The sequence below is a fragment of the Rousettus aegyptiacus genome, unplaced genomic scaffold (genome assembly GCF_014176215.1).
Source record: "Rousettus aegyptiacus isolate mRouAeg1 unplaced genomic scaffold, mRouAeg1.p scaffold_m13_p_9, whole genome shotgun sequence".
NCBI lineage: Eukaryota > Metazoa > Chordata > Mammalia > Chiroptera > Pteropodidae > Rousettus > Rousettus aegyptiacus.
The window spans coordinates 100,278,678-100,301,351 of NW_023416312.1; the positions used below are offsets into that span (position 1 = coordinate 100,278,678).

Consider the following 22,674-nt stretch of genomic DNA (forward strand, 5'->3'; position numbering starts at 1 on the left):
AATTCATATTTGGCGGAGAGCCAAGGGACCACCTTAGCCAGTCCTCCCCCAGTGCAGGGAAAGTGGAGGTAGCGGCCAAGAATACAGTGCTTCTGTCACTCTTGAGCTCCAGAATACCTGCCCAGGTCAGCCAAGAGAAAGCCACCACCACCTGTCTCGCATGTAGATAAGTTGACAAGACTGAGACCCAAACCTGAAAACCCTGTCCACAGCCAGGCAGAGCTACCCCAAGTGTTCCATTCCAATGGATGAACATTTGTCATGCAGTGACCCCCTGCCATTGATGTGGGTGGAACTTGCCAGTATCAACACGACATTGATTGTCTCCTTTCTTTCTTATTTCCTTCCTTCCTTCCTTGCTCCCTCCCCTCCCGCTCATATCTCGGGCCCCTATCCCTCCACCTCCATCCCTCCACCTCCGTCCCTCCACCTCCGTCTCCAGATCCGGGTGGTGAAAGCATTCCGTAGCTCACTCTACGAAGGCCTGGAGAAACCGGAATCCAAGACCTCCATCCATAACTTCATGGCAACGCCTGAGTTTCTGATCAATGACTACACCCACAACATCCCACTCATAGATGACACGGACGTGGATGAGAACGAGGAGCGCCTGCGCGCCCCTCCACCCCCATCCCCCAACCAGAACAACAACGCCATAGACAGCGGCATCTACCTGACCACGCACGGCACCAAGTCAGCTACCTCGTCAGTGTTTTCTTCCAGACCCGGGAGTCCGATCCACAGCGTGGAGACATCCCTCTAAGCAGAACTGCTCTCAGCACACGCACCCCTGCACACACGCGCACCTGGGTGGGATGCACGGGCCAGCAAGGAGGGCATGGCCAAGGCGACTGAAGACGCTACACACAGGGCACTTGCAAGAAGCCAATCCATTCAAGGCTTCTCACCTGGGACCAAGGAGTTGGAGGAGCAGGAATTGGAGGAGCTGAGGAGAAAGAGGAGGGGGGAGGAAAAACTAGAGAGCAAGAAGAGCTGTGTTTCCCCATTTTTTTCTATCAAAGCTTTTTTAAATGAACACTACAATGCCACCAGATGTTTGTCGTTTGGGCTGTGCTGTGGGGCAGGGGACTGGTTTCAGTATATCGGGAGCTTTGTTGCACCCACTGGAGAGCAATTGGATTGACAGTTTCATACAAAAGAAAACAGGCCAGCACTGCTTCGCAGGGCTGGGAAGGATGCCCCCTGCCCAGACAGCCTACCCGCGGGAGACGCCTGCAAAAGTACCCGCACCGCCAAGCACCCTGTCCCCAGGACACGTGCAAGTCTGTGTGTGCGTGTATGTGTGTATAGACATATACTTACACATACGACTAGATGCATATTTAAAGAATAAGGAACTATTTATCAGCATGATCTTTCCATTCCTCTTACCAGGTGTTTTCATTTTGAAATTGCATTATTTATTGTAGCAAGGTTTTATTTTTCAGAGAACTAGACTGCAAGAATTATTATCTTTTTGGTGGCTTTCCTCCCACCCCACTGCTCCCCTGTCCCTCCCGTCTGTCCTCCCTCCTCCTAGCACAGTTCCTGGCAATGTCACCATTGAGATTCCCAAGTAGAAGGCGGGGTAGGGAAGGGCGAGGTAGAGGTTGAAGTGGTTACAGTTGCAACATTTGCACTTTGAGACCCCTGCCTATAGAGGAAAAAATCCTTTTGATGGAATTTTTAATTTCAAAGGAAAATACCAAAGCATTGACGAGAATGGTCCCCTCCAGTAGGTAGAAGGGGGAGTTTTGCTTTCCGTTTCTTTTGGTTTCGACTCCAATTCTAAGTGCTGAATTCTAGCTGGTGGGCTTTCTTTGTCCATGCCCCAACTTCGAAAACATGAAGCTCCGCCCCCTGTCATCTCTGACCCCACGGGAGACCCCAGAATTGGGGGGCGGGGAGGAGTGGCAAGAGTCAGACAGAAAGCAGCGGAGGAAGAGGTACCTTCAAAACCCAAAATGAGCTGATGGGGCCGCAGTGCAGATCCCAGCCACCTTGGCGCCTCCAACTGGACCCCCACTCTTTGCTTTGGCAAATGCCAAGAAGTTGTTGCTGAGATGCCCACCCGCCACCCGCCAAAGCACTCTTTTGACCCCTGTCTTCTCGTTCAAGGACAACTATGACCCACGACAGCATGGATTTGTGTCTGCAGCCACCTATGGCGACATCAAGGAAACAGATGCTGAGGCAAATGCCCTGGCACAACGGCACTTCGTAGCTGTTGCTTTAATCACACCTGTGGCTCTTTCTTGTGAGTCCGGAAGGCTGAGGAGGTCAGCTTCACCACATTGGCTGAACACCTGGTCTGCAGGTGGGGAGAGCTGGGCCTGGGCTCCCCAGACGGTTCCCTCGGGAGCCTCTCCTTGCAGGATGGGCACCCAGTGTGCCAAGCCTCAGTTTCCCCTGAATGCACCCTAGCCAGGGAGGGAAATGCAGAAAAAGCAGAGGTTCTTTTACCATCTGAATTCATCTGTCTCATGTTTTGCAGAGAGGTGGTTGGGGTCTAACCACAACTCATCCATGCGCCTGTCACCTGGGCCTGGGACTGAGCCACTGAGGGACAGCTGGTAGCTTAGGGACATAGGGTCAGAATAGAAACTGCAGGTGCAGGTGGGCACACTCAGCAGTTGAGCAGCAGAGCAGCTGGACTGGTGGCAGGCTGGTCTCCCCATCACGCACCCCCATCCTGCACCCACCGGCGGGGGCTCGTCTCACTTCCACCTGCATCCGTGAGCATCCACGCAGGCAGCCAAAACATGCTCAGGCTCCACCGTTACCATGAATGCCATGTCACCACTGAGCAGGAATAGTCAAATTTGGGGCAAAGGAATTTTGGTTAGAAAAGAAAATCCCACTTAAAATGCCAGCTACAGATAACTTAAAGCCATCCCTTTTTTCCAAAGGGCACATTGAGAATGTTACCCATTTGTAAATTGTTCCCCATGTCCTTGTTTAAACAACCACAACAAAAAGGGCAACTCAACTTGTTGAGGGTCTGTGTGTTCTTAAACAAGAAATAAAATTGGAAATGTTTAAATTGAAGAAGATAATGCTACACTCATGGGCTTCTTTTCATTCTCTGTTGTAGACACATTCATAGAACAAATGGTCCATGTATATTTAAAAAAAACCCTCGCTGCTGCTGTACAAAGTTGCCTATTGTACATGTCGATTGTTTAATCCCTAGGTTGCCTTTCAGCGGGGTGTGGGGTTCAGAAAAGGGGCACCGTGACCTCGGATCATTTCTCTGGTTTCTGTCATCTTCAGGCAGAGGGACCTGTCTCATCAGGGAGCTCCTCTCTATAAAGCATTATATTATATGGAATGGCTTGGTCAACTGTGTTCAGTTATTAAATATGTTTTACATTTTTATCTGCCTGTTATAAAGATGAACAAAAAAATATCTTAATGAGGAAGACCACAGATGCATAATAATTTAAAGTCTGTAGTTGAATTTCCTAATTTAAAGAATAGACCAAAATTTATGTGTATAAAAAAAATGAAAGGCTCCTACAATCCTGGTCTGGGTAATGTGTGTGATTTATTACTTGTTGAGTTCTCATCTGGAATGAACGAGAGTGTCTTCATCTGCTTCGCCCAGCTGGGCCAAGCCCTGGGGGCGGTGGAATTCCCCTGAGCGTGCAGCCACCTCTCCACCCCTTATTGAAGGAGGAAAGAGCTCACCTGCCCTATGGGGTTACAGGTGTTTCTGGAGGAGGTTTGCACGGTGGTTCTCTAACTATCTTGACCTGGAAAGACCTGGCTTAAATGTCCACCCTGGTGTGTCCTCAGAGGAGGGTGGAGGTGGGAGACTCAAGACGATCACAATTTTATTCTTTTTTTCTGCTTTATTGAAAAAATAGACAATTGGTTGCTCATATTTACATTGTATAATTCAATGAGTTTTTTTTTCCAGTTATAGTTGGCATATGATTATATGCCAGTTTCAGTTGTATAGTACAGTGATCGCAGATCCACATAACTCGCCAAGCGATCATCCCAATAAATCTAGCACTCCTCTTCCCCTTGCATATTTACTACAACACTATTAACCATCTTCCCATGCTACACTCTACATCTCCATGTCTATTCTGCAATTATCCATTTGTACTTCTTAATCCCTTTGCCTTTTTTTGCCGTCCCCCTTAGAACCCCCCTCCCATCTAGTAGCCTTCAAAATATTCTCTGTATCTATGAGTTTGTTTCCACTTTTGCTGTTGTTGTTTAGTTTCTTCTTTAGGTTCCACATGTACATCAAATCATGCGATATTTGTCTTTCTCTATCCGACCCATTTCATTCAATACAATACCCTCTAGGCCCATCAAGGCAATATTTTTCTCCATCCCCTTCCTTTTACTCTGTGTGTGTCTTTTAATCTGACGTGAGTCTCTTGTAGGCAGCATATGTAGGGGTCTTGTTTTCTTATCCTTTCAGCCACTCTATCTTTTGGTTGGAGCACTTAATTCTTTTCCATTTGAGGTAGTCGTTGATAGGAATGTAGTTATTGCCATTGTTTATTCATGCTTTGATACATGTTTTTTCTTCTTAAAGAAGTCCCTCTGACATTTCCTGTACCACTGGCTTGGTGCTGATGAATTCCTTTAGTTTATTTTTGTCTGGGAAGCTTTTTAGCTGTCCTTCAACTCTAAATGATAGTTTTGCTGGATAAAGTATTCATAGTTGTAGATCCAGGGTTTTTAACACTTAGAATATTTTGTGCCAAGCCCTTCTGTCCTGCATAGTTTCTTTTGAGAAACCAGCTTCCGATCTTATGGGTATTCCCTTGTAGATAACTGTTTTTCTCTTGCTACTTTTAAGAGTCTCCCTTTGTATTTAACCTTTGGCATTTTGATTATGATGTGTCTTGGTGTGGGCCTCTTTGGGTTCATCTTTTTTGGGATTCTTGGAGCTTCCTGGGGTTGTACGTCTATTTCCTTCACCAGGTTAGGGAAGTTTTCCATCATTGTTTCTTCAAATAGCTCTTCGACGTCTTGTTTTCCTTCAGATATCCCTATGACACAGATATTTTTACATCTAATAGTGTCCCATAGGCTCCTTAAATTATCATTATAGTCTTGGCTTCTTTTTTCTTGTGTTCTGATTGAGTGTCCTTAGCTTTCCCAAGCTCTATATTGGTGGTTCTATCCTCTTCTTCATCCACTCTGCTTGTTCCATTTAATATACTTTTCATCTCAGATAAGGTATTCTTCAATTCTGACTGGTTCTCTTTTATAATTTCTACTTCCATTTTTATGGGGTTTTTTATCTCTTTGTCAAAGTTCTCACTGAATTCATTTTCTCTTCTCCTAAGTTTACTGAGCATCTTTACAACCAGTGTTTTGAACTCTGCATCTGTCAGATTGCTTGACTCCATTATTCCTGGATTTCTGTTCTGTTCTTTCATGTGGTTTCTGGTTCTTTTTCTTCCCATTTTGGCTGCCTTTCCATGTCTGTTTCTATGTACTAAGCAAAGCTCCTAAGTCTCCCAGTCTTACTGGTGTGATTTCGTGTAGTAGGTGTCCAGTAGCATAGTCCTGAGAGGGTTCAGCTGCAGGCCAAGGTGAGCCCCAGCCTGTGCCCCTCCAGGGCCCCCTGTTAAGATTCAGCAAGCAGTCCACAGATGCTGTGCTTATAGTTGCTTCAAGAAACCACACTGGATACCGAGGCCAGCTGCCACCAGTGTGAGTCATGGCGCTGCTCAGCAAGGGGCACTTGACTGGCCGAGGACACACTTGGATGTGGCTTGGGTGGGGCCATGAGTTGGGGGACACAGAGTTTCAGAGACTCCTCTGAGTGGGGCGACATCTATTATCCAGTCTGATGACATCAGGGCTAATGCAGTGCTGTGTCCACGTGCACTGGAAGCGGGGAGGGCTCAACAGAAGAACAGTGAATACTGCCACACTTCTGTACAGAGCGAGTCTCACCTCAGCCCTCACTCCAACAACTCACTGTTCCCCTGTAAGTCCCCGGTGCCCCCTGAGCAGCTGACCCAGTGCTGGTGCTCAGAGGGAGCAGGTCCATCACCACAAAAGTCCACTCACGGACATAGTCCCTAAGGGGCTTCTGCCACTGCTGGCTGCCACAGCCACAGCCTCTGTCCCACTCAGCTGCATGGGACCAGGGAGCCTCGCGTCCTTGCCTCCTCCTACCTCCTCCCGTTGCAGAGTGATTTCTTATTTCTCTCCCCAGGTGTAGGGCTTCTGTTCATCTAGATCCCAGGTGACTTTCCTTGCTGTTTGCTCCATGTCTCTGACACACTTTTGACTTGGTTGCAAGAGGGATGAACAGAGCCTCTATCATCTATGCCATTCTTCCTCCCTGTGTCACAATCACAACAATTTGACACCAGAACCCTGGCGCACATGAAGACTCCCTCTTTTTTCAAAATCGTAAAATATACACAATATAAAAGTTCCCATCTGAACCATTTTTAAGTGTACATTCAGCGGCATTAAGCGCATTCCCACTGTTGTGCGACTATCTCTAGAACTTTTTCATGTTCCCAAAGTGAAATTGGTCTCCATTAGATACTAACTCCCCATCCCCAGGCCCTGGCCCCAGCCACCCTACTTCGTGTATCTGTGAGTCTGACTCCTCCAGGAACCTCACAGAATGGAATCGCACACTATCTGTCCTTTCGTGACTGGCTTGTTTCACTTAGCATAATGTCTTCAAGGTTCATCCATCTCGAAACATGTATCAAAATGCCCTTCCTTTTCAAGGCTTAGTAACATTCCACTGCATGGATAAAGCATGGTTGGTCATTCATTCATCCAAAAGTGGACACTTGGTTTGCTGCCACCTTCTGGCTACTGTGAGTACTTCTGCTGTGAACACAAGGGTATACATTTCTGAGTCCCTGCTTTCAATCCTTCTGGGTACATACTCAGTAGTGGAATTGCCAAATCATATGGTAACGCTGTTCGACTTTTTGAGGAACTGCCAAACTGTTTCTCACAGCACCTCCACCATTTTCTATCCCGTTCCCCGCCCCCATGCAGTGCGCAAGGATTCCGACCAGAGACTTCCTCTTTAACCCAAAGCCATGGAAAGAAAACCCATTATTTCATTTATTCGCTTGCTCTGTGGGCCATTCCCCCATTCACTCCTTCCCTCACCAGATGTCTTTGAACACCTACGCGTGGGGACATCTGTGCTCTGTGACCCAGCCCGTCTGTTTCACCAGTGGAGCCACAAAGGCAGTTGGCCCGAGACTCGCAAGTGACGACTGCGGTGACGGTGCCAAGCCTCCCCACATCTCGTTTCCTCGTGTTTCTAGTTCTTTACTCCACACACCACCCTCCTAGACTTGGCAGTGCCAGAGGACGCATTTTCCAGGAAAGATGCCAAGAAAGGAGAAAAATGGTTTCTCAGTTCCCTCCCAACCACTGGAGTCTATACTTCTAAAAAAGGCAAAAAGACAAATAGCTGAACACAGCAGACAAACAAATAACAAAGAGCCCTTGCTTCTTCACTGATGTACAAGTCTACCTTGAACCATAAGGTCTAGATTGGGCCAAATGTCATATCATGATAGCTGGCCCTTTATGGAGAGAGATTGTGCTCCCCCAAAAGAATTGTGTTTGTGGATTCTCTTTTCCACTGACTCATGCTATCAAATATAACACTGTTTCTCATGGGGAAAACGTTGGTACTTAGCCAAATAGCTCAAGGCAAAACAACACTACAACACTCATCCCTCCACAAAGCGGACACCATCTTCATCCCCCAGCAGCACCCTGGAAACAAGGGTGCATGCCGTTGAGTCTGGGGTAGGCCCATGTAGGAGTGTCCTGGAGTTTCTGGAACAAACTTGGGAGCTTCAAACAATAGACATTTATCCTCCCCTGGTGCTGGAGGCCGCAGGCTGACATGAAGGAGTGGGAGGGGCCGTGCTCCCTCCAACGCTTTAGGGGTGGGTCCTTCCTCGTCTCTTCCTGCTTCTAGTGGCAGCCTGCATTTCCTGGCATTCTTTGGCTCATGGCCACATCACTCGTCCCTATCTCCATCGTCACATGCCCTTCTCTCTCTATATACGTGTCTCTTCTCTTCTTCTAAGGACACCAATCATATTGAATTAGGGCTTCCCACGCCTGTAGGATCTCATATTGCCCTGACGACATCTACAAAGACCCTGTTTCCAAATAAGTCCCCTCCCTAGTGGTTAGGACAGGGACACATCTTCTGGGGGACATAATTCAGTCCATCACAGCTGGAAAGGGAGAGATTGGCTGAGTCCCTCATAGGACCTGGTTAGTCCTCCTCCTTCTACCAGGTCGAGAGGCCAAGTAAGGCTCAGCCATTCATCACTTTACAATAATTAAGGCATGTTCGAGACTAAAAAGCTCTTAGAAGCTTCAGGTTCTACAAAATCTCACTCTCTCATTGCTGACTTTTTTGAATCTAAAATAAAGGAGATGGAAGGTTGTATATCTTTAACCCCCATTATTTTTTTTCACAAAAAGCCTCAGTAACAAAAAGCCAAAATGAACAAACGAAAACCACCCTGTACCACTGACTTTAATTTATACCCAATGGCCAAAGTGTCCTTACAAAGCAGGGCTAGCGTGTCACATATTCCCAGACAGTGTCAAATATGCCCCAATACCTTTCCTTCATCTCTATTCCAATGACAACACACATTAAAGATTAAGCTTCCAGCCCCTGCCGCATCAGGAAAACACAGAGTGACAAGCGCCGAGATGACAGGCCCAGAGGCCAGTGCAGAAAACCAGCAACTCCCTAGGGCAGTGTGACAGGCACACAAGAACCCAGTAAATTTCCCAGGGAAATTTGACAGGCGCACAAGCAAGTCAAGGGATTTAAAAATAGCAATCACAGTCTGATATAACTCGGTCTGACCTGTTCGATCTATAAAGTGGGAAACTGAGTCCCATAGAGCAAAAGCCAGAAAAGGAAAACTAGAGCCACAAAATCTCCACAGACACTGTGTTAGCCCCAGCAACCCAGAGGTTTCTGGGCTGTGCTTTCCTGGTTCAGCACACTGGCTGTCAGCGGGGGGTAGGGACGCTCTTCGAATCCCTAGGAAGCTTTATCCAAGCATCTCCCTTGTTCCTGATTCATCCAGAGTAGGTGTTTTCACCTTCCGAGAGCTGAGAACACAGCCTCGCGTGAAGTGCCACCTCACTGGAGACCGAACCTAAGGAAGCCCAAAGAAATGGAAGTTTCTATAGGAGCTTGTGATCTTGTTGGGGAGAGATGACAGAGAATTAAATATGAAACATCCATCTCTTAGTTCCATTCAAATGAGCAATAAGTGGTGGCCACAGGCGGCGCCCAGTCATCACAGTACAGTCACGGCCCGGGGGCCAGCGAGTCGGGAGTGCCTATGCCTGGCTTTCAAGGAAGAAGGGTATGACAGAGGGGAGGTGCTTTTTAAACAGCAGAAGGCAAACCCATATCCAAAACTATATTTGCGCACCGATGTTCATAGCAGCATTATTCACGGTGGCCAGGATATGGAAGCGACCGAAGTGTCCTATGATAGTTGATTGGCTAAAGAAGCGGTGGTACATATATACAATGGAATATCACTGAGCCATAAGAGGAGATGAAATACCGCCATTTGCGGCAACATGAATGGATCTCGAGATAATCATGCTAAGCGAAATAAGCCAGACAGAAAAAGTTGAAAATCACATGATATCACTTATATGCAGGATATAAACCTAAAAGCAACAAATGAACAGGACAAACAGAGACTCAGGGACATGGACCATAGCCTAGTGGTTACTAGTGAGGTGGGGGAGGAGGGAGATGGTAGACGGGGTAAAGGGGGTCAGATATAGGGTTTAGGGGGAGGGTGAAGTGGATAAATGGGATCAAATATATGGTAGCTGAAGGAAACTGGACTTCAGGTGGTGAACACACAGTAGAATATACAGACGTCAAATGATAATGTACACCTGAAAATCATATAATCGTATTGACCAATGTTACCCTAATAAACTTAATTTTAAAAAAAAGTAAAATAAACAGCAAAAGGCCGAAAGGACTGGCAAGGGCACCAAAGCTACCCTCAGAGGCCTGCGAGGCCAGGCCACTCGCCTGCTACCTTCTATGCTCCGAGTCCCAGCCCCAGGTCCTGAGCCTGGGTGCTGGCCCCGCCCTCCAAGGACTCCCAGTTGAGCTGAGTATATAGTTGTGGAAAGGACATAGTGGAAAAGAGGACATTTACTTGGGTCCCTCACCCTGAAGACAAATAAGTAACTTTGCAAAATCAAGCAAGCCTTACTGCTTGACTTGTCACCAGTGTACGACCCTTCCCTGTGCCCAGCAGAGAGGAGAACTCCAAAGTGTCCTGGCGGACTCCAGGTGTTCTAGCCATCCTCCACACCCATGGGTGCCATAGCGCATGGCAGCCAGTGTCCACAGCCCACGCCCCCCTGGTAACAACCTTCTAAATGCAGGGAAGCGCCTGGGACAGTCTCCAGCCCCTCGCCATCGTGTGTTGACAAGATGGTCCCACCACTGTGCGTCAAGCCCAGTGGGTTTCCCGGGCTGCTCTGTTTCTACAATGCACCCAAGAGCACTCGTTCATGAAGTGCATTTTGAGTGGGAGTCAGAAGGGTACCACAGCCAAGATTCTCTAGACACTCCATCTAGATTCGGTATTTGACATTAAGAAAACCCCATGTATTACTTCCTAGTTACATTTTGGTCAGATCTGAGTTTTTTGAATCCAAATGATACTCCTTCATTCCAAAATTTATGCTCGCTCACCAAGCAGGATGATTGTCAAGCCCTACAAACGTCCCAGTGGTGGAGAAGGGAGGACATGTGGACTCCTTTAGGGGACGCCGCCATGACATGGGCACATGCTGTGTCATCACATCCTGAGGAAGCGATGGAGGGCTCACCCCAGGAAGCTCCCAGGAGCACAAGGGGAGATCCCACCTAGACAGCAGAGCATTTGAGGGGAAATTGAATCTGGACAGCACCCATCAACACCCCAGGGCAGCACGGGCCACAGAGAAAAGACAGGGTGTCTCTGTTGATTTGTATAATCTTTTATTACACAAAATAAAATCCCATCTGTTGCACATTCATACTTTCTATAAATCTGACTTTTAAAAAATCTGTGGGGGCACATTTCCATCGTTCTTCGATTTTTCTTCCAATGACACTACTCCTTGACTGTAGTCGGTGTCCTTTCAAAGGACAAAAGCAGACTCGGACGCCTTGGGGCCACCCCACACAGCGCACTCCTGCTGCTGGAGGCATGGCTCCTGTCACTGTCTGGACCACAGCTGCCAGGGACAGTCAAAGCATGATAATCAAAGTGGCAGCATGTCATTGCCTTCGCCAGCCCGTCTCCTGCAGCACAAAACCAGTCCTCCCAGCCAGTCCTCTGGGGACCAGCCGTCACGGCGATGTGGTGGCGCCGTCCCCTGGCAACCGAGCGTCCCAGGCTTCTCTTTGGGCAGGCCTGGACCGGGGCCTTAGGGGATCTCTGTGTCCATGGTATAAATCTGAATGAGATCAGACACAATGTTATCAATGACTGGCTTGGTAAGGTCGTCACTAAACACCTAGAAAGGAGAAGGAAAATAGGTTCTGATTAGACTCTTTCTGGTTAAATAAGGCACCTGCCACTAAGTGCAGAGTCACAACGTATGGCGGGGGTGAGCGGCGAGGGTACTTGGCTATTGGAAATAATGGTGGCTTTCTGCATAGCTAGTTTAGTTCCAGCCTGCCAAGGCTGGTCACAAAACAGAGAACATTCCAGATGGAAGAGGCCTGGGTGATCATCTGACCCAGATAAAAGAGGGGACTTGTCCTAGGTTACACAGGCAGCTGCTAATGGAGCTGGGCCAGGAGCGGATTCCTCCCACTCCATTCCCAGGTCTCTCAGGAGGGGGTCTCTTGGGGATCTTAATAGAGGAAGGGGCGGGAATCCATTTCCAGAAACAAGCAGGCTAGATCACCTGGACTCCGCCCCACCATAGGCTGGCCCCTAGGGAACACCTGGGCTCTATAACCTGGACCACACATCCTCTTGTCTGTGCCAGAGAGTTTGTAAACTATAAGGTGAGTCCACAGGAGCCCAAACAAAGACGGGTGTGCAGCTCGGGGCTAACTTTGCACATTCTCAAGGAAGGTCTGGTCCCTGCCTGGCTCCTGGGAAGGGACCTTTGGGCCCCTGGCACATCCTGCCTAATGAGACGGTCTTGGTTTGCCTGGGCTGTGGGCCCTGCCAGGCCGTCTCTGCTGACAGTGCTTTCTGGGGGGTGGGAGCTCGGGTTGCACACAGAGGCTCAACTTCCAGGAACTGGAGACTGAGGGACTAGGGTCAGCCACGTGGCTGCTCCAGGCCTACAGGACGGACCCCTAGTAAAGTCTCTGGACACCCCTGCTCAGGGGGCTTCCCTGGTGGCAGCACTCCATGAGTTGTCACACACCATTGCTGGGAGAAACTGTCCTGTCCACATGACTCCGCTGGCAGGGGACCTGAAAGCTGTCACTCTGGGCCACAGGGTTGCTGCCTGGGGAACCAAGGTGCCATGAGGGTCAGGCCTCGGGCCGAGCCAGGACAAAAACTGGACCTGAGTCCACCCCCTCCACAGCCACGCAGGGTCCTCCTAAGGTGGAAAACAGTGACTGGGAGACGCCCTGGGCCCTGGCTCAGGAAGAGGCCACCTCGTCCTGGCCTCTAGATGGAAAACAAATACTTCAGAAATATGGGCTTGCTCATCAGGGTCCACTCCCTATGTGCTCCTGGAGACCCCAAGGCGAGAAGTTAAAAAATATTCCAGGGCCAAAAACTGGAAGGAACGCGAGTGCCCCTCCATGGTGGGCTGGATAAACACAATGTGGTCCATCCACACCGCGAAACAGTATTCGGCTTTAAAGAGGACGGAAACTCTGACACGTGCCACAACATGCTACTGCAGTGCCTCACATACCCAGAGGCCCGACCCAGCTTAGCACAAAGGCCTGCCGCCACTAGAACAGTCGAGTGGAGGCAGGCTTCTGGCGGCGAAGCGCGTACAGCTCTGCTGTTTCCTGCCCAGCGCGGCGAAGCCCCAGCCCACAGCAGACACGTGATAACAGGAAGACGGTTGCTACAAGAAGTGGCGGCGGAGAGCATGCGAGCAAGAAGTGTCTCACAAATCAAACGGAAGTGTGTCCCAGGACTGGCAGACGGGGTGCCATTGGGAGCCGGCCCTCGCAGATCACAAGCCTAAAGGCCCGGAGCTGTCCAGAAAAGGAATTGCTGGGTGAACGCGAGCGTGCTGCCCCCAAAGAAGCCACCTCTTCGCAGTTGTAATAATTACTGGGTAAGTGCATGGTGCCCAGAAAACGAGCTCATGGTAGAACTACTTCCCAGCGCTCTTCTCTCACGAGGGCTTGGAGTGCAAAGCAGAGGCAGCACACTGGCGCTCAGTGAAGTCCAGGAGAGGAGACCCAGCAGAGACCATGAGAAACCAGTGATGACATCTCAGACCCAAGCAGCCGAGGAACCAGGGCTGCCAGACCCACCAGATGCGCTCGGAAAGCAGGGGCCAGGAACGGGCAGCCCCTCTGCCCCCACCTGATTCCAGCAGAGCAGGGACGCTGCAGGCACATGATCTGGAACTCTCTGAGAGCCCCCAGCATGGAGCAACCCTTTCTATCCAAACAGACGCCCTTTCACCCCACTGCTGCTGCAGAGATGCGCGTGGCCCAAGACCAGGCTACAGATGTGTTTTTTCAGACACGTGGACACCTACTATGTGCAGGTCTAGGCACTGGGCACAGGGCAGGCGATAAAGCAGCTAAGACCTCTGGCCTCCAGGCGCTTACAAACTGCCGTGTGGCAGAGGGATTAGACAGACAACGAAGGCCAGCAGAGCGAAGAGCAGGAAAAGCTGCGGTCTCCCATGTAGGGCAAGCGGGCCAGGAGGAGGCAGTGTCAGGAACAGGGGAGGCATCATTTCAGCCAAGAACTGCAGGAGGGGAGGAGGGGCCGGGAGCAGGCCAGGGAGGCACCCAACGGGCACCTTCTTTTGCGGGAAACAGATGACACATTTTAGATTTCTGGCCACTGTGGGTTTGTGAGGGAGGGGCGGTGCACAAAAAAAGGAGAAACCTTCCGTTTCCTCAAATTCTGCTTACATAGAACCTCGTTGTAGGACCAGGCCCGTCAATGAGGCATTACAAAAAAAAAAGGAACGGCAGACTTCCAGCATGGGAAAGGAAAAACAGAAAATGATCTCAAAATTCCATTTTGAAACAGTGGGACTACTCTGGGAAAATCAGACAGGACTGCAGAAGTCCCAGAGCACGGCCCTTCCAATGGGCAAATTCAACTCGCTCTCTACGAATTGCGCTATGGATTCAGTGGGTCTCGCGGGGGCAGGGGAATCCATGAAGCATCAGTCTCTTCTCTCTACCTACCTATCATCTATTTAATTCTATCATCTATTCACCCATCCATCTATCTACCATCTACCTACCTACTTATCTCTCTCTCTCCCCCCATCCCTCCCTCCCTCCCTCCCTCTCTCTCATCTATCGTCTAAACCATCTATCTACCTATCTAGCATCCATCCATCTTCTTAGAGCACCCCCTATACTTCCAATGTGAGGCCAGATTTATTAACCTCTGATGTATAACAAGCTCCCACTCAGTTCGTTAAAAGTGCCTGGTTGAGCTCAGTGGTTGTGAACCGGGGCCAATCCCTACCCTGGGACACTCAACATTCTTGGTTGTCATGACTGGTGGGGAGGACGCCCCTCGCGTTAAGTGGGTAGAGGCCAGTGATGCTGCTCAAAATCCTACAGTGTGCCCAGGATGCCCCACTGCAGAGGAGGATCTGGTTCCAAATGTCTGCAGTGCCAAGGAGGAGAACCTCTGCCTTAGATTCAGACATGACGGGGTATTTTCAAGCTTCAGTATTCTCAGGAAGCCCACATCTCTCTCCGTGGACGACTACTACAAAGAAACATGAACACCCAAGTACACAGACTTCTGAAAGTCCTTAAACAAAGGAAAGAGGGACACATGCCAGTGCACTGAGCAGTCACCTCACCTGCCACCACGGCTTCTCCGCCTCGGCATCGGCGGGCACCTCGACCCCATAGGCCTGCAGGGCCAGGTGGAGCACTGCCACGGCTATGTGCTGAGCCCGGAACCGGAGGCACAGCCCCCCATGGTAGCTGTCCCGCAGCAGGGCCCAGGCAGTGACGGAGATGGGGGTCCGCTGCCAGCTGTAACGATTCAGCCAGTTCTTGAGGGAAATCAGGTAGTGGAGCAGGTACTGCAAAGATACGCCAGTCAGCCAGTTGGCTTTCGGGGCACTGTGAGACACTGCGGCCCCTCTGTCTGCCAGCCACTCTCCCCCGTCCTGATGTGCATAAAACATAGATCGCATTGAGTCCCTTCCCTGTTCGAACCCTCTAATGGCTCCCTATGTCACTTAGAAAAAAGCCCCAGTGCCTTCCACTGGCCTCCGAGCCCGGCCTCCCCTCCTTCTCGGCCTCATCTCCCACGCCCCACTGTCCTGCCATGATTGACCGCACCAGGTGCACTCCACCTCAGGGCCCTGGCGCTCTGCTCCCTCTGCCTGAAATCACCTCCACCCTTGCCCCCATCCGCACGTGCCCACCCATTCTCATTTTCCAGGCCCAGATCCTGAAATCTGCCTAGGCCACTCCTGATGATCACTCCCATCGAAATCCCTCTCCATCACATGGCCCTGCTCCGGTCACCACCAGCAATCGCTCTGCCCATCCCCTTGCCCCACTCAAACATCCTCAGAGACAACATCCTCATCTGCAGAACTGAACATCGTGTCCACGTGTCCCGCCTAAGGCTAGGGGCCAGCTGGTGACAGGACGCCTGTATTCAGGGGGACTGGAGACAGGTGACTGCATTCTGCAGCAGTGCCAATGGCTGTAAACTCTCCATGAATAACCTTCCAGCTGAGCTGTCAGCTCCCGCTCTGGGAAGACAGCTGCTTTGCCTGAACCTCCCGCTCGACATGCGTGAACACACGTGCGTGGGCCTCCAACACACTCATTGGAGGAAATTCCCTTGGCACTTTACGCCTGCCCTAACCCAGATAGAAGGGGAAGGCCGAGGCTCGAGGGTCACACCAGGGCTCGCTCTCCAGACTCAGCTCTGTGACTGCCCCACAGGGCCAGGGCGCGCCTGCCTTGCCTCTGAATGAAGCCGACCACAATGATAACAAAAACGCAACTGCTTCAAAATCGCCGCCAGGGGTCTCCAGGAGCAGGGAGGCAGTTTGGAAGGGCGGGGTAGGGCTGTAAAAAGGGTACCACGAGGGACCAGTGCGGTGATGGAGTTGTTTTGTATCTAACTGGGGAGGCGAATACATAAAGGCACACAAGTGATAAAAATATACCGCATAGCAGTAGTGCAGTACGAGACCAGGTAACAGCGCGAAGAAGGGGAGCCGTGGCCAACACCGACAGCCTGACTCCTACCTTGTATTAATTAGTCTTACGAAATGGTTCCATTCGAATGGTTTCATTCGGGGAGACTGGGAGAAGTCTCCACCCCAAACGGGATCTCTGTGTTATTTCCTCCGACCGCTTGTCAATCTGTACTTACCTTAATACAAATTTCAATTAAAAAGAAACAAAATCCCACATCACAACCTACACCCACCCCCCGTCTCTCTCTCTGCAGGCCGCCCTTCCAAGGGTCCTAAGGGTTTCGTGTGTCCCTTTCGCTGCCATTTGAAACAGTTCTTGCATTGAGACTTATGTGTTCCTAGCAGTCAAAAGTGTGTCACTCCACTTGAGTGACTCAGCTTTTCTCATGGGTTTCTAAGCAGCAGCTCTCAGGGACGGGGACTCTGATGGGTCATGAAACCAACCCTGTTTCCTGGTGGCTCACTGAGCACACAATCTACATGGGTCACGGAACCTGTAAGGGCTTCAGAGGGTCACATAGATCCGGGCTTGTGGCCACAGCCAAGCAGGCAAAAAGGCAGATCCTTAGAAAACCCTGAGAATGGGACAGGAAGGGCCACGTGAGCCAGTCACCGTGTGCGGTCAGAAGTCCCAGTGCCCGGCTGTGGCCCTGTTCTCCCTACGTCCCCCAAGTGCAATCAAGGATTGGATGGGTATAAAACGCTTTTGGTATAAAGGACAAAAAGTTCATACCTTGTGGGGGTGTTGAAAGGAGACTTGAAAACGCAGAACCCTCAGCACGAGGAGCTCACACTGCACAATGCTGTCCCGCAGCGCCCAGAAGTGAGCGTCCAACTCCAGGGGTTCGCTGCCGGGGTGAAAGTACCTAGCAGAGAAGTGACAATAGTTATGGCAGCCAGGAAAGTGGCCCTGAGGAGCCCCTGAAGCCACATGATGTCCAGATACAAACTTCAGTGTCTTTCTGCCATAGATCAACATACTGCCATTGTGCTTATATTTTTTTATAAATCATTCTTCATCTACGTGCGTCATGTACAGGATAAAAAGAGTAACCGATGAAAGAAAGAAGCCAGTTTCTAGTTTTAGCTCCAATGGGCTGTCTCATAGCCCTCAGCAAGATGTCAAGTGTAAAGATGGGCTCTTTGCAATTGCTCCAGAGGGGCCGGAAGCTCTAGCAGGCCAAGTCGGCTGTGCTTCCTGTCACAGTCAGCCTGGCATCAGGGACGGTCTTTATCGCCTGGGATGGCAATGTCCGCGGCTCTCACTCTGGGCCCAAAGAAGGTCTTTAAACATATCACGGGGATGATGTATTCAGAAGAGTAAATGTATTTCAGCTTTATATTTCTCAGATTAGCTTTCCTTCTTTCCAGATCTTTCTATACTTTTTGACACCGTATACGTCCACAGCACTCCCACCTACGCGTGAACACCAAGATGTATGAGAAAAGGATTCACACCCAAGTAACCAAAACTTTCTGTGGATGACTCATCCCTCCTAGCTCCTCGCTTGTTTTCCAGTTTCCCACAGAACCCCACCCAGGGGGCCCACATCTAATTAGCGATCCATACAATATTCCCTTCTGTCGGTCCTCCATGCTGGGGGCCTGGCAATTACGGATGGACTCCCGCCGCCCTCCCTTGCTTCCCTCTCATGTTTTTCTCTTAGTCTTTTGGGGTACGCCGTGAACCTGTCAAGCTTAGGGGGCGGGGAGTATTTTTTCTGCTGCTTGTTTATTAAAAGAGAAACAGCCCAAAATAGTTTTCTTTCCTAATGATCAGAGTTCCTGGAAAGGTTATGATGCACTGCCAGTCAGTAACTTTCCATAAATCCCTCTCTCTCAGGCCCACAGGCCTGAGGCGCAGCTTGCCCAGCTGGAGGGACCCCTACGGCCCCACCCCCCAAAAGGAACACGGTTGCTGGGCCCGGAGGTGCCACCCACTGACCGCCGTGCCCACAACAAGCCAGAGAGGCTCCTTAGCAACCCTGACTGTGTTGCCCTCACCATTTAAACAAGATGACGGCCCAGCTGGGCCCATGCCCTTGCCTGTATGACGGGCCGATCTCTTGGACCCACAGAACCGAACTGGTTCACTCTGTCCTGTCCAAGACTCCAGACGAATCTGCTTTGACAGATCTTTCCAAGATCCCTGTGCTCCAGCCATGCCCCCTCACGCACACTGTGACACTGAGGACTCTCATACCCACCCCTCTCCCCACTCCATCTGGTCTGTGAGGCTTCCCATAATCTTATCCGAGCTCCTTCCCCACAGACCCCCTTCCCCGGGCTCCTGACACCAGGCTCATTCCCACCTTTGCTGCTAGTGCTTCCAGCCCTGGTTTAAGGCCACCCAGATGTTTTCTTCTGAGCTTGACTACTAGCACCTAGAGGGCAGGGCCTAGTGGGATCCTTCTCTGCCCTCCCATTCGGGTAGACACCAGGAAGTCCTCCCAAATGCCTGGGCACAGAAGTTGTTTGTTACCTGTTGGACACGTTGATAATGTCACGAGTACGTAAGTGCTGCTCTTCTACTTTGCCAGCCAAGTAAAGGGAAGACATGGCAACTAAGTAGGGGTCATAGGCATCCACGTTGATCTCGCAGAAGAATTTATGGTAAATGGTACAGGCGGTGGCGATGGGAATGGAATGCATCCCTAGCTTGACACCTGTCAAGAGAAAGTAGGCAAGAGAAATGTCAATCCACTGATTGCTCATTTCCTGCTGAAGTGTGAAGAAAGTATCTGGGTTAGACCCTAAGGGCGCACAGGCCAGGCTTCTCAGACTCTGAAGGACTAACAAGGCCCTGAGGCTTGCAATCAAATGCTTAAGTAGCTCTTCAGATCCCATTCTTCTATCAAGCCCCCAGGTCACACCCAAGCTGCAGATCTGCAATTGCGCAAGCAAAGCTTCAGACTGTTGCTCAGTAGCACCTGGAGTCTCTGCTTCTGTACAACATCTTAGGAAGAACCACAGGCTGTTGTGTATCTGTTTTCACCTTTGCAAGTATTTAACTCGAGATAACCACCACTTCTATATACCTCACCTAACCAGAATCCTGCCAAGATGACAGGGGTGAAAAAAGGCTTCAGCATCAGACACCACAAGTCCTGAGGTTACGGTCAAAGATTAGACCCAGTACTGGTTTTCTACTATGCAGGTTCGAAAAGGCAAGCAGGGTGACTGCCAAAGATAACGACAAGCAGAACAGGAGAAAAGCAACATCTATGCCCACAGCCAGGCCCAGGCCCAAGAGAGGACCGACTGAAAAGGGGACAAAAGTCAAAAACCTGAGCATGGTAGTTTGATTTAGGGGGTTAAGGCCCACCCCTTACTCCACCTCCAGCCAGCTCCTAAGGAAATCACTGCACTGGGTCACAGAACCAAAACAAATTCACAAGTGAATAACGAGATTAAATGACATCCAATAGACTAAAAGAAGGTGGAGACCAACCATCAATCATTAAGATTTGCTCCAAAGGGTGTATTATTCCCTAGGGCTACACCGATGAATTATCACAAACTCAGTGGCTTAAAACAAAACACATTTTTTTTATCTTACATTCCTGGTGGTCAGAATTTTGCAGTGAATCTTAGGGGGCTCAGATGAAAGTGCGAGCAGGGCTGGTTCCTTCCGGAAGCTCCAGAGGAGAATCATTTCTTTGCCCTTTCCAGCTTCTGGAGGCATCTGCAGCCTTTGGCTCATAGCCCCTTCCTCCATCTTCAAAGCCAGCAATGCAGCAACTCTTAATCATGCTTCCATCAGCACATGGCCTTCTCTGCCTGTCACTCTTCCTTCCTTCCTCTCTCTCTCTGAAGACGGGTATGATTATATCAGGCCCATCTGGTAATCTAGAACAATTCTCCCATATCGAGATGCTTAAGCCCGTCTGCCAAACATCTTTGGTACAAAAGGTAACAGGCACAGTTTCCAAGAATGAGGATGGGGAAATCTCTGGAGGACCAATATTCAGCCTCATACAGAGGGCAAAGGCGTATGCAATACATTTTATAAAGTCCTTCAAAAGTGATACCGAAAGAGCTTTTAGCATTTCAAGGAAATATGACATCGACAGTTCCCACGTGGGACCCTCACACCCAGAGATGTCAGTAAGAGGGTGTTGCTGCACGTGACCCCTCAGATCTTGTCCTACACAGCAAATGCGCTTCCCTGGCTTTCATGGACCCTCCCAGCAGATGGACTGAGCGTCTGAGGGGACACTGCCATGCTTCCTGATACACTTTGCAACTCTTCTTAGAAATCGAAAGTACAGATTACTGGGATTAATGGTCCTGCATCATTTCACCTTGACTTAAAAGCAGACTCACCCAACCCTTTCTCTCTCAGAGTGTACACAAAGTAACAAAGATGGGATGTTAACGAGCTGCGGATTAAAGAAGATACAATTGACAGAGAAACAATGTTTCTACGGGAATCGCGAATCCGATTGTTTCATTGCCTCGCCTTGCCACTGTGGGCGCCCTGACAGGGTTTTAAACGTCAGATGTACCTTCTCCGTATGACAGGACCTCTCCAACGCGGCTTGTCAAGAACCCCACCAAGCACGTGCTCCAAAAGGCTCGGGTGAGACCAAGTGCCGTACAGCGTCCCCGCGGACTGGGAGCAGGCGTGGCTAAAGGCGCTGTACACTCAACCAACCTACGGGCGCCCTGACACGGTGGCCTTTCAATTGGGGCCGGTTCCTTTCCACGTCCTCTCTTTGGGCCTGCGCGTGCAGTCGTGAAATGACAATGACCGCGTCTGCCTCGCCGCTCAAAGCACAGTACACAGGGCGTGGCGGAAAGGCAGAGGTCCGTTTCAGGCCCAGTGTCTCCCCTCTGCCCAGCCGCGCCAGCTCCGTGTCCTGCGAGTCCCCTCCTCCGGGAAGCGGAACCCCGCAATGTCGCCCGTGGCTCGCGGGCTCGGCCCTCCCAGGACGGGCCAGGGCTGGCTCAGTGAAGGCGCAGCACCGCGGCCCTGGCTCCCACGTCCCGTCCACGCAAGGCCTGACTTCTTCTCTGCCAAGGTTACCTGCCTCCATGATGAACCTCGTCACTCGGAAGTGTACCCTTGCCTCGGGTGCCGGTCGCCCCACGGAGCCCCGCGCCGCGTCCCCTCTTCCGCAGCTGTCGTGGCCAATGGCCTCCATGGGGTTCCGCCCCCGCGGCCCCAGAACCCCGGCTGGAAGGACAAGTGTCCCCAGCACGCGGCGGCCAGCTCCCGGGCTTCTCGCCGCGGGCGCGGCCGCCCTGGCCCGCCGGGCGGCCCCACCTGTCCCGCCCCGCCCGGCACGGCCGACCCGCCCCCCACCCCCCGCCCTCCCCGAACCCCCACCCCCCGAGGGCGCGCGCGGCGGCGCGCAAAAGGCGGTGCTGGAAGAGCGCGCAGGCGCGGCCCGGGCGTAGACGCAGGCGCAGAGACAGATGCTGTCAGATGAAAGGCTTGCGCCCTCACCCCCGCGGCGGTCGCTGCCCACGGCGCTCTGGGACGCCTCGTGCACCGCCCTTGAGAGCCGACGCCCCGCCCGCGGCGGGAGACCCACGTTCCGCCCGCGGCGGGAGGCCCACGTTCCGCCCCCGGGGGCCTTCTACCTGTTTCCCAAAGACCAGATGCCTCGCCTTAGGGAGCCACACGCCAAATCCCCCTCCCTGCCCCACCCCCCGAGCGCACGGCGAGGTCACGGACTTAGGGCCGGGGCGCAAAGGCACCCCCAGGCACCCGAGCTGGGGTCCGACTCAGGTGACGCTCTGGGCTGGTGGCCCAAAGTGGTTTAAGGACCGGGAGAGCTGACGTCTGCCAAGCCTTGGGCGAGAGGCGCTTATGGGAGTTCACGCTGAGGTGTCGGCCGGTCGGGACAGGAGATGGCATGTCATCCAATGTCAGTGCTCCTAAAACCGGAACCCAGGCTTGCTGGAGCGCCCAGACGTACAGATGGGCCCCAAAGGAAATGGCTGTTCACAGAATGAGGACATTAGGGGCGTTTGTCTCTGGGTTTTACGGCAGCCCTGCATCCCTTGGGGATCTGGTTACGGCTCACCTTTATATCCTGGCACACAGTACAAGCTTAATACACGCTTGCTGAATGAATGTTGTGGAATAGCCAATTCACAAGGCCATCCCACGTTTCATTCGTGTGTTACACAAACAGGAAATTGTGCGCCAGGCATTAGGGTTGTATGTAGAGCACCAAAGGGACTCCCAAGCTAGTGAGTTGGATCTTTGCTGATTTGAGAGAGCTGGGAAGTTAAGGAAGAAAAAGCCAC

General features: G+C 51.1%; 2 protein-coding genes across 15 annotated transcripts in view; one reads left to right on the top strand and one right to left on the bottom strand.

The window, feature by feature from the left end:
* The window catches only part of ATP2B3 (ATPase plasma membrane Ca2+ transporting 3), a 66,901-nt gene extending 63,356 nt beyond the window's left edge, over positions 1 to 3,545 (top strand). For 6 of the 9 annotated variants that reach the window (XM_036227047.1, XM_036227046.1, XM_036227049.1 and 3 more), the window contains one exon: positions 443 to 763. In XM_036227047.1, coding sequence (XP_036082940.1) covers positions 443 to 763 — 321 coding nt within the window. Of the gene's footprint in view, positions 1 to 442 lie in introns of all 9 variants that reach the window. The other 3 variants (XM_016133052.2, XM_036227052.1, XM_036227048.1) reach the window with 2 other exon arrangements.
* A 7,479-nt stretch (positions 3,546 to 11,024) lies between these two features.
* On the bottom strand, positions 11,025 to 21,699 carry CCNQ (cyclin Q). 6 transcript variants are annotated; one of them, XM_036227099.1, is made up of 5 exons: positions 21,443 to 21,699; positions 18,896 to 19,079; positions 17,147 to 17,279; positions 15,046 to 15,273; positions 11,025 to 11,502 (listed from the first exon to the last, which is right to left on the bottom strand). In XM_036227099.1, the coding sequence occupies exons 1-5, from the start codon at positions 21,558 to 21,560 to the stop codon at positions 11,473 to 11,475; spliced, it is 693 nt and encodes a 230-aa protein (XP_036082992.1). In that variant the 5' UTR covers positions 21,561 to 21,699; the 3' UTR covers positions 11,025 to 11,472. The 6 variants fall into 6 exon arrangements, with proteins under 6 accessions (XP_036082992.1, XP_015989613.1, XP_036082988.1 ...); XM_016134127.2 differs by having other exon boundaries at positions 11,025 to 11,562; XM_036227095.1 differs by having other exon boundaries at positions 11,025 to 11,562; positions 15,046 to 15,360; positions 21,443 to 21,689.
* Positions 21,700 to 22,674: the final 975 nt, after the last annotated feature.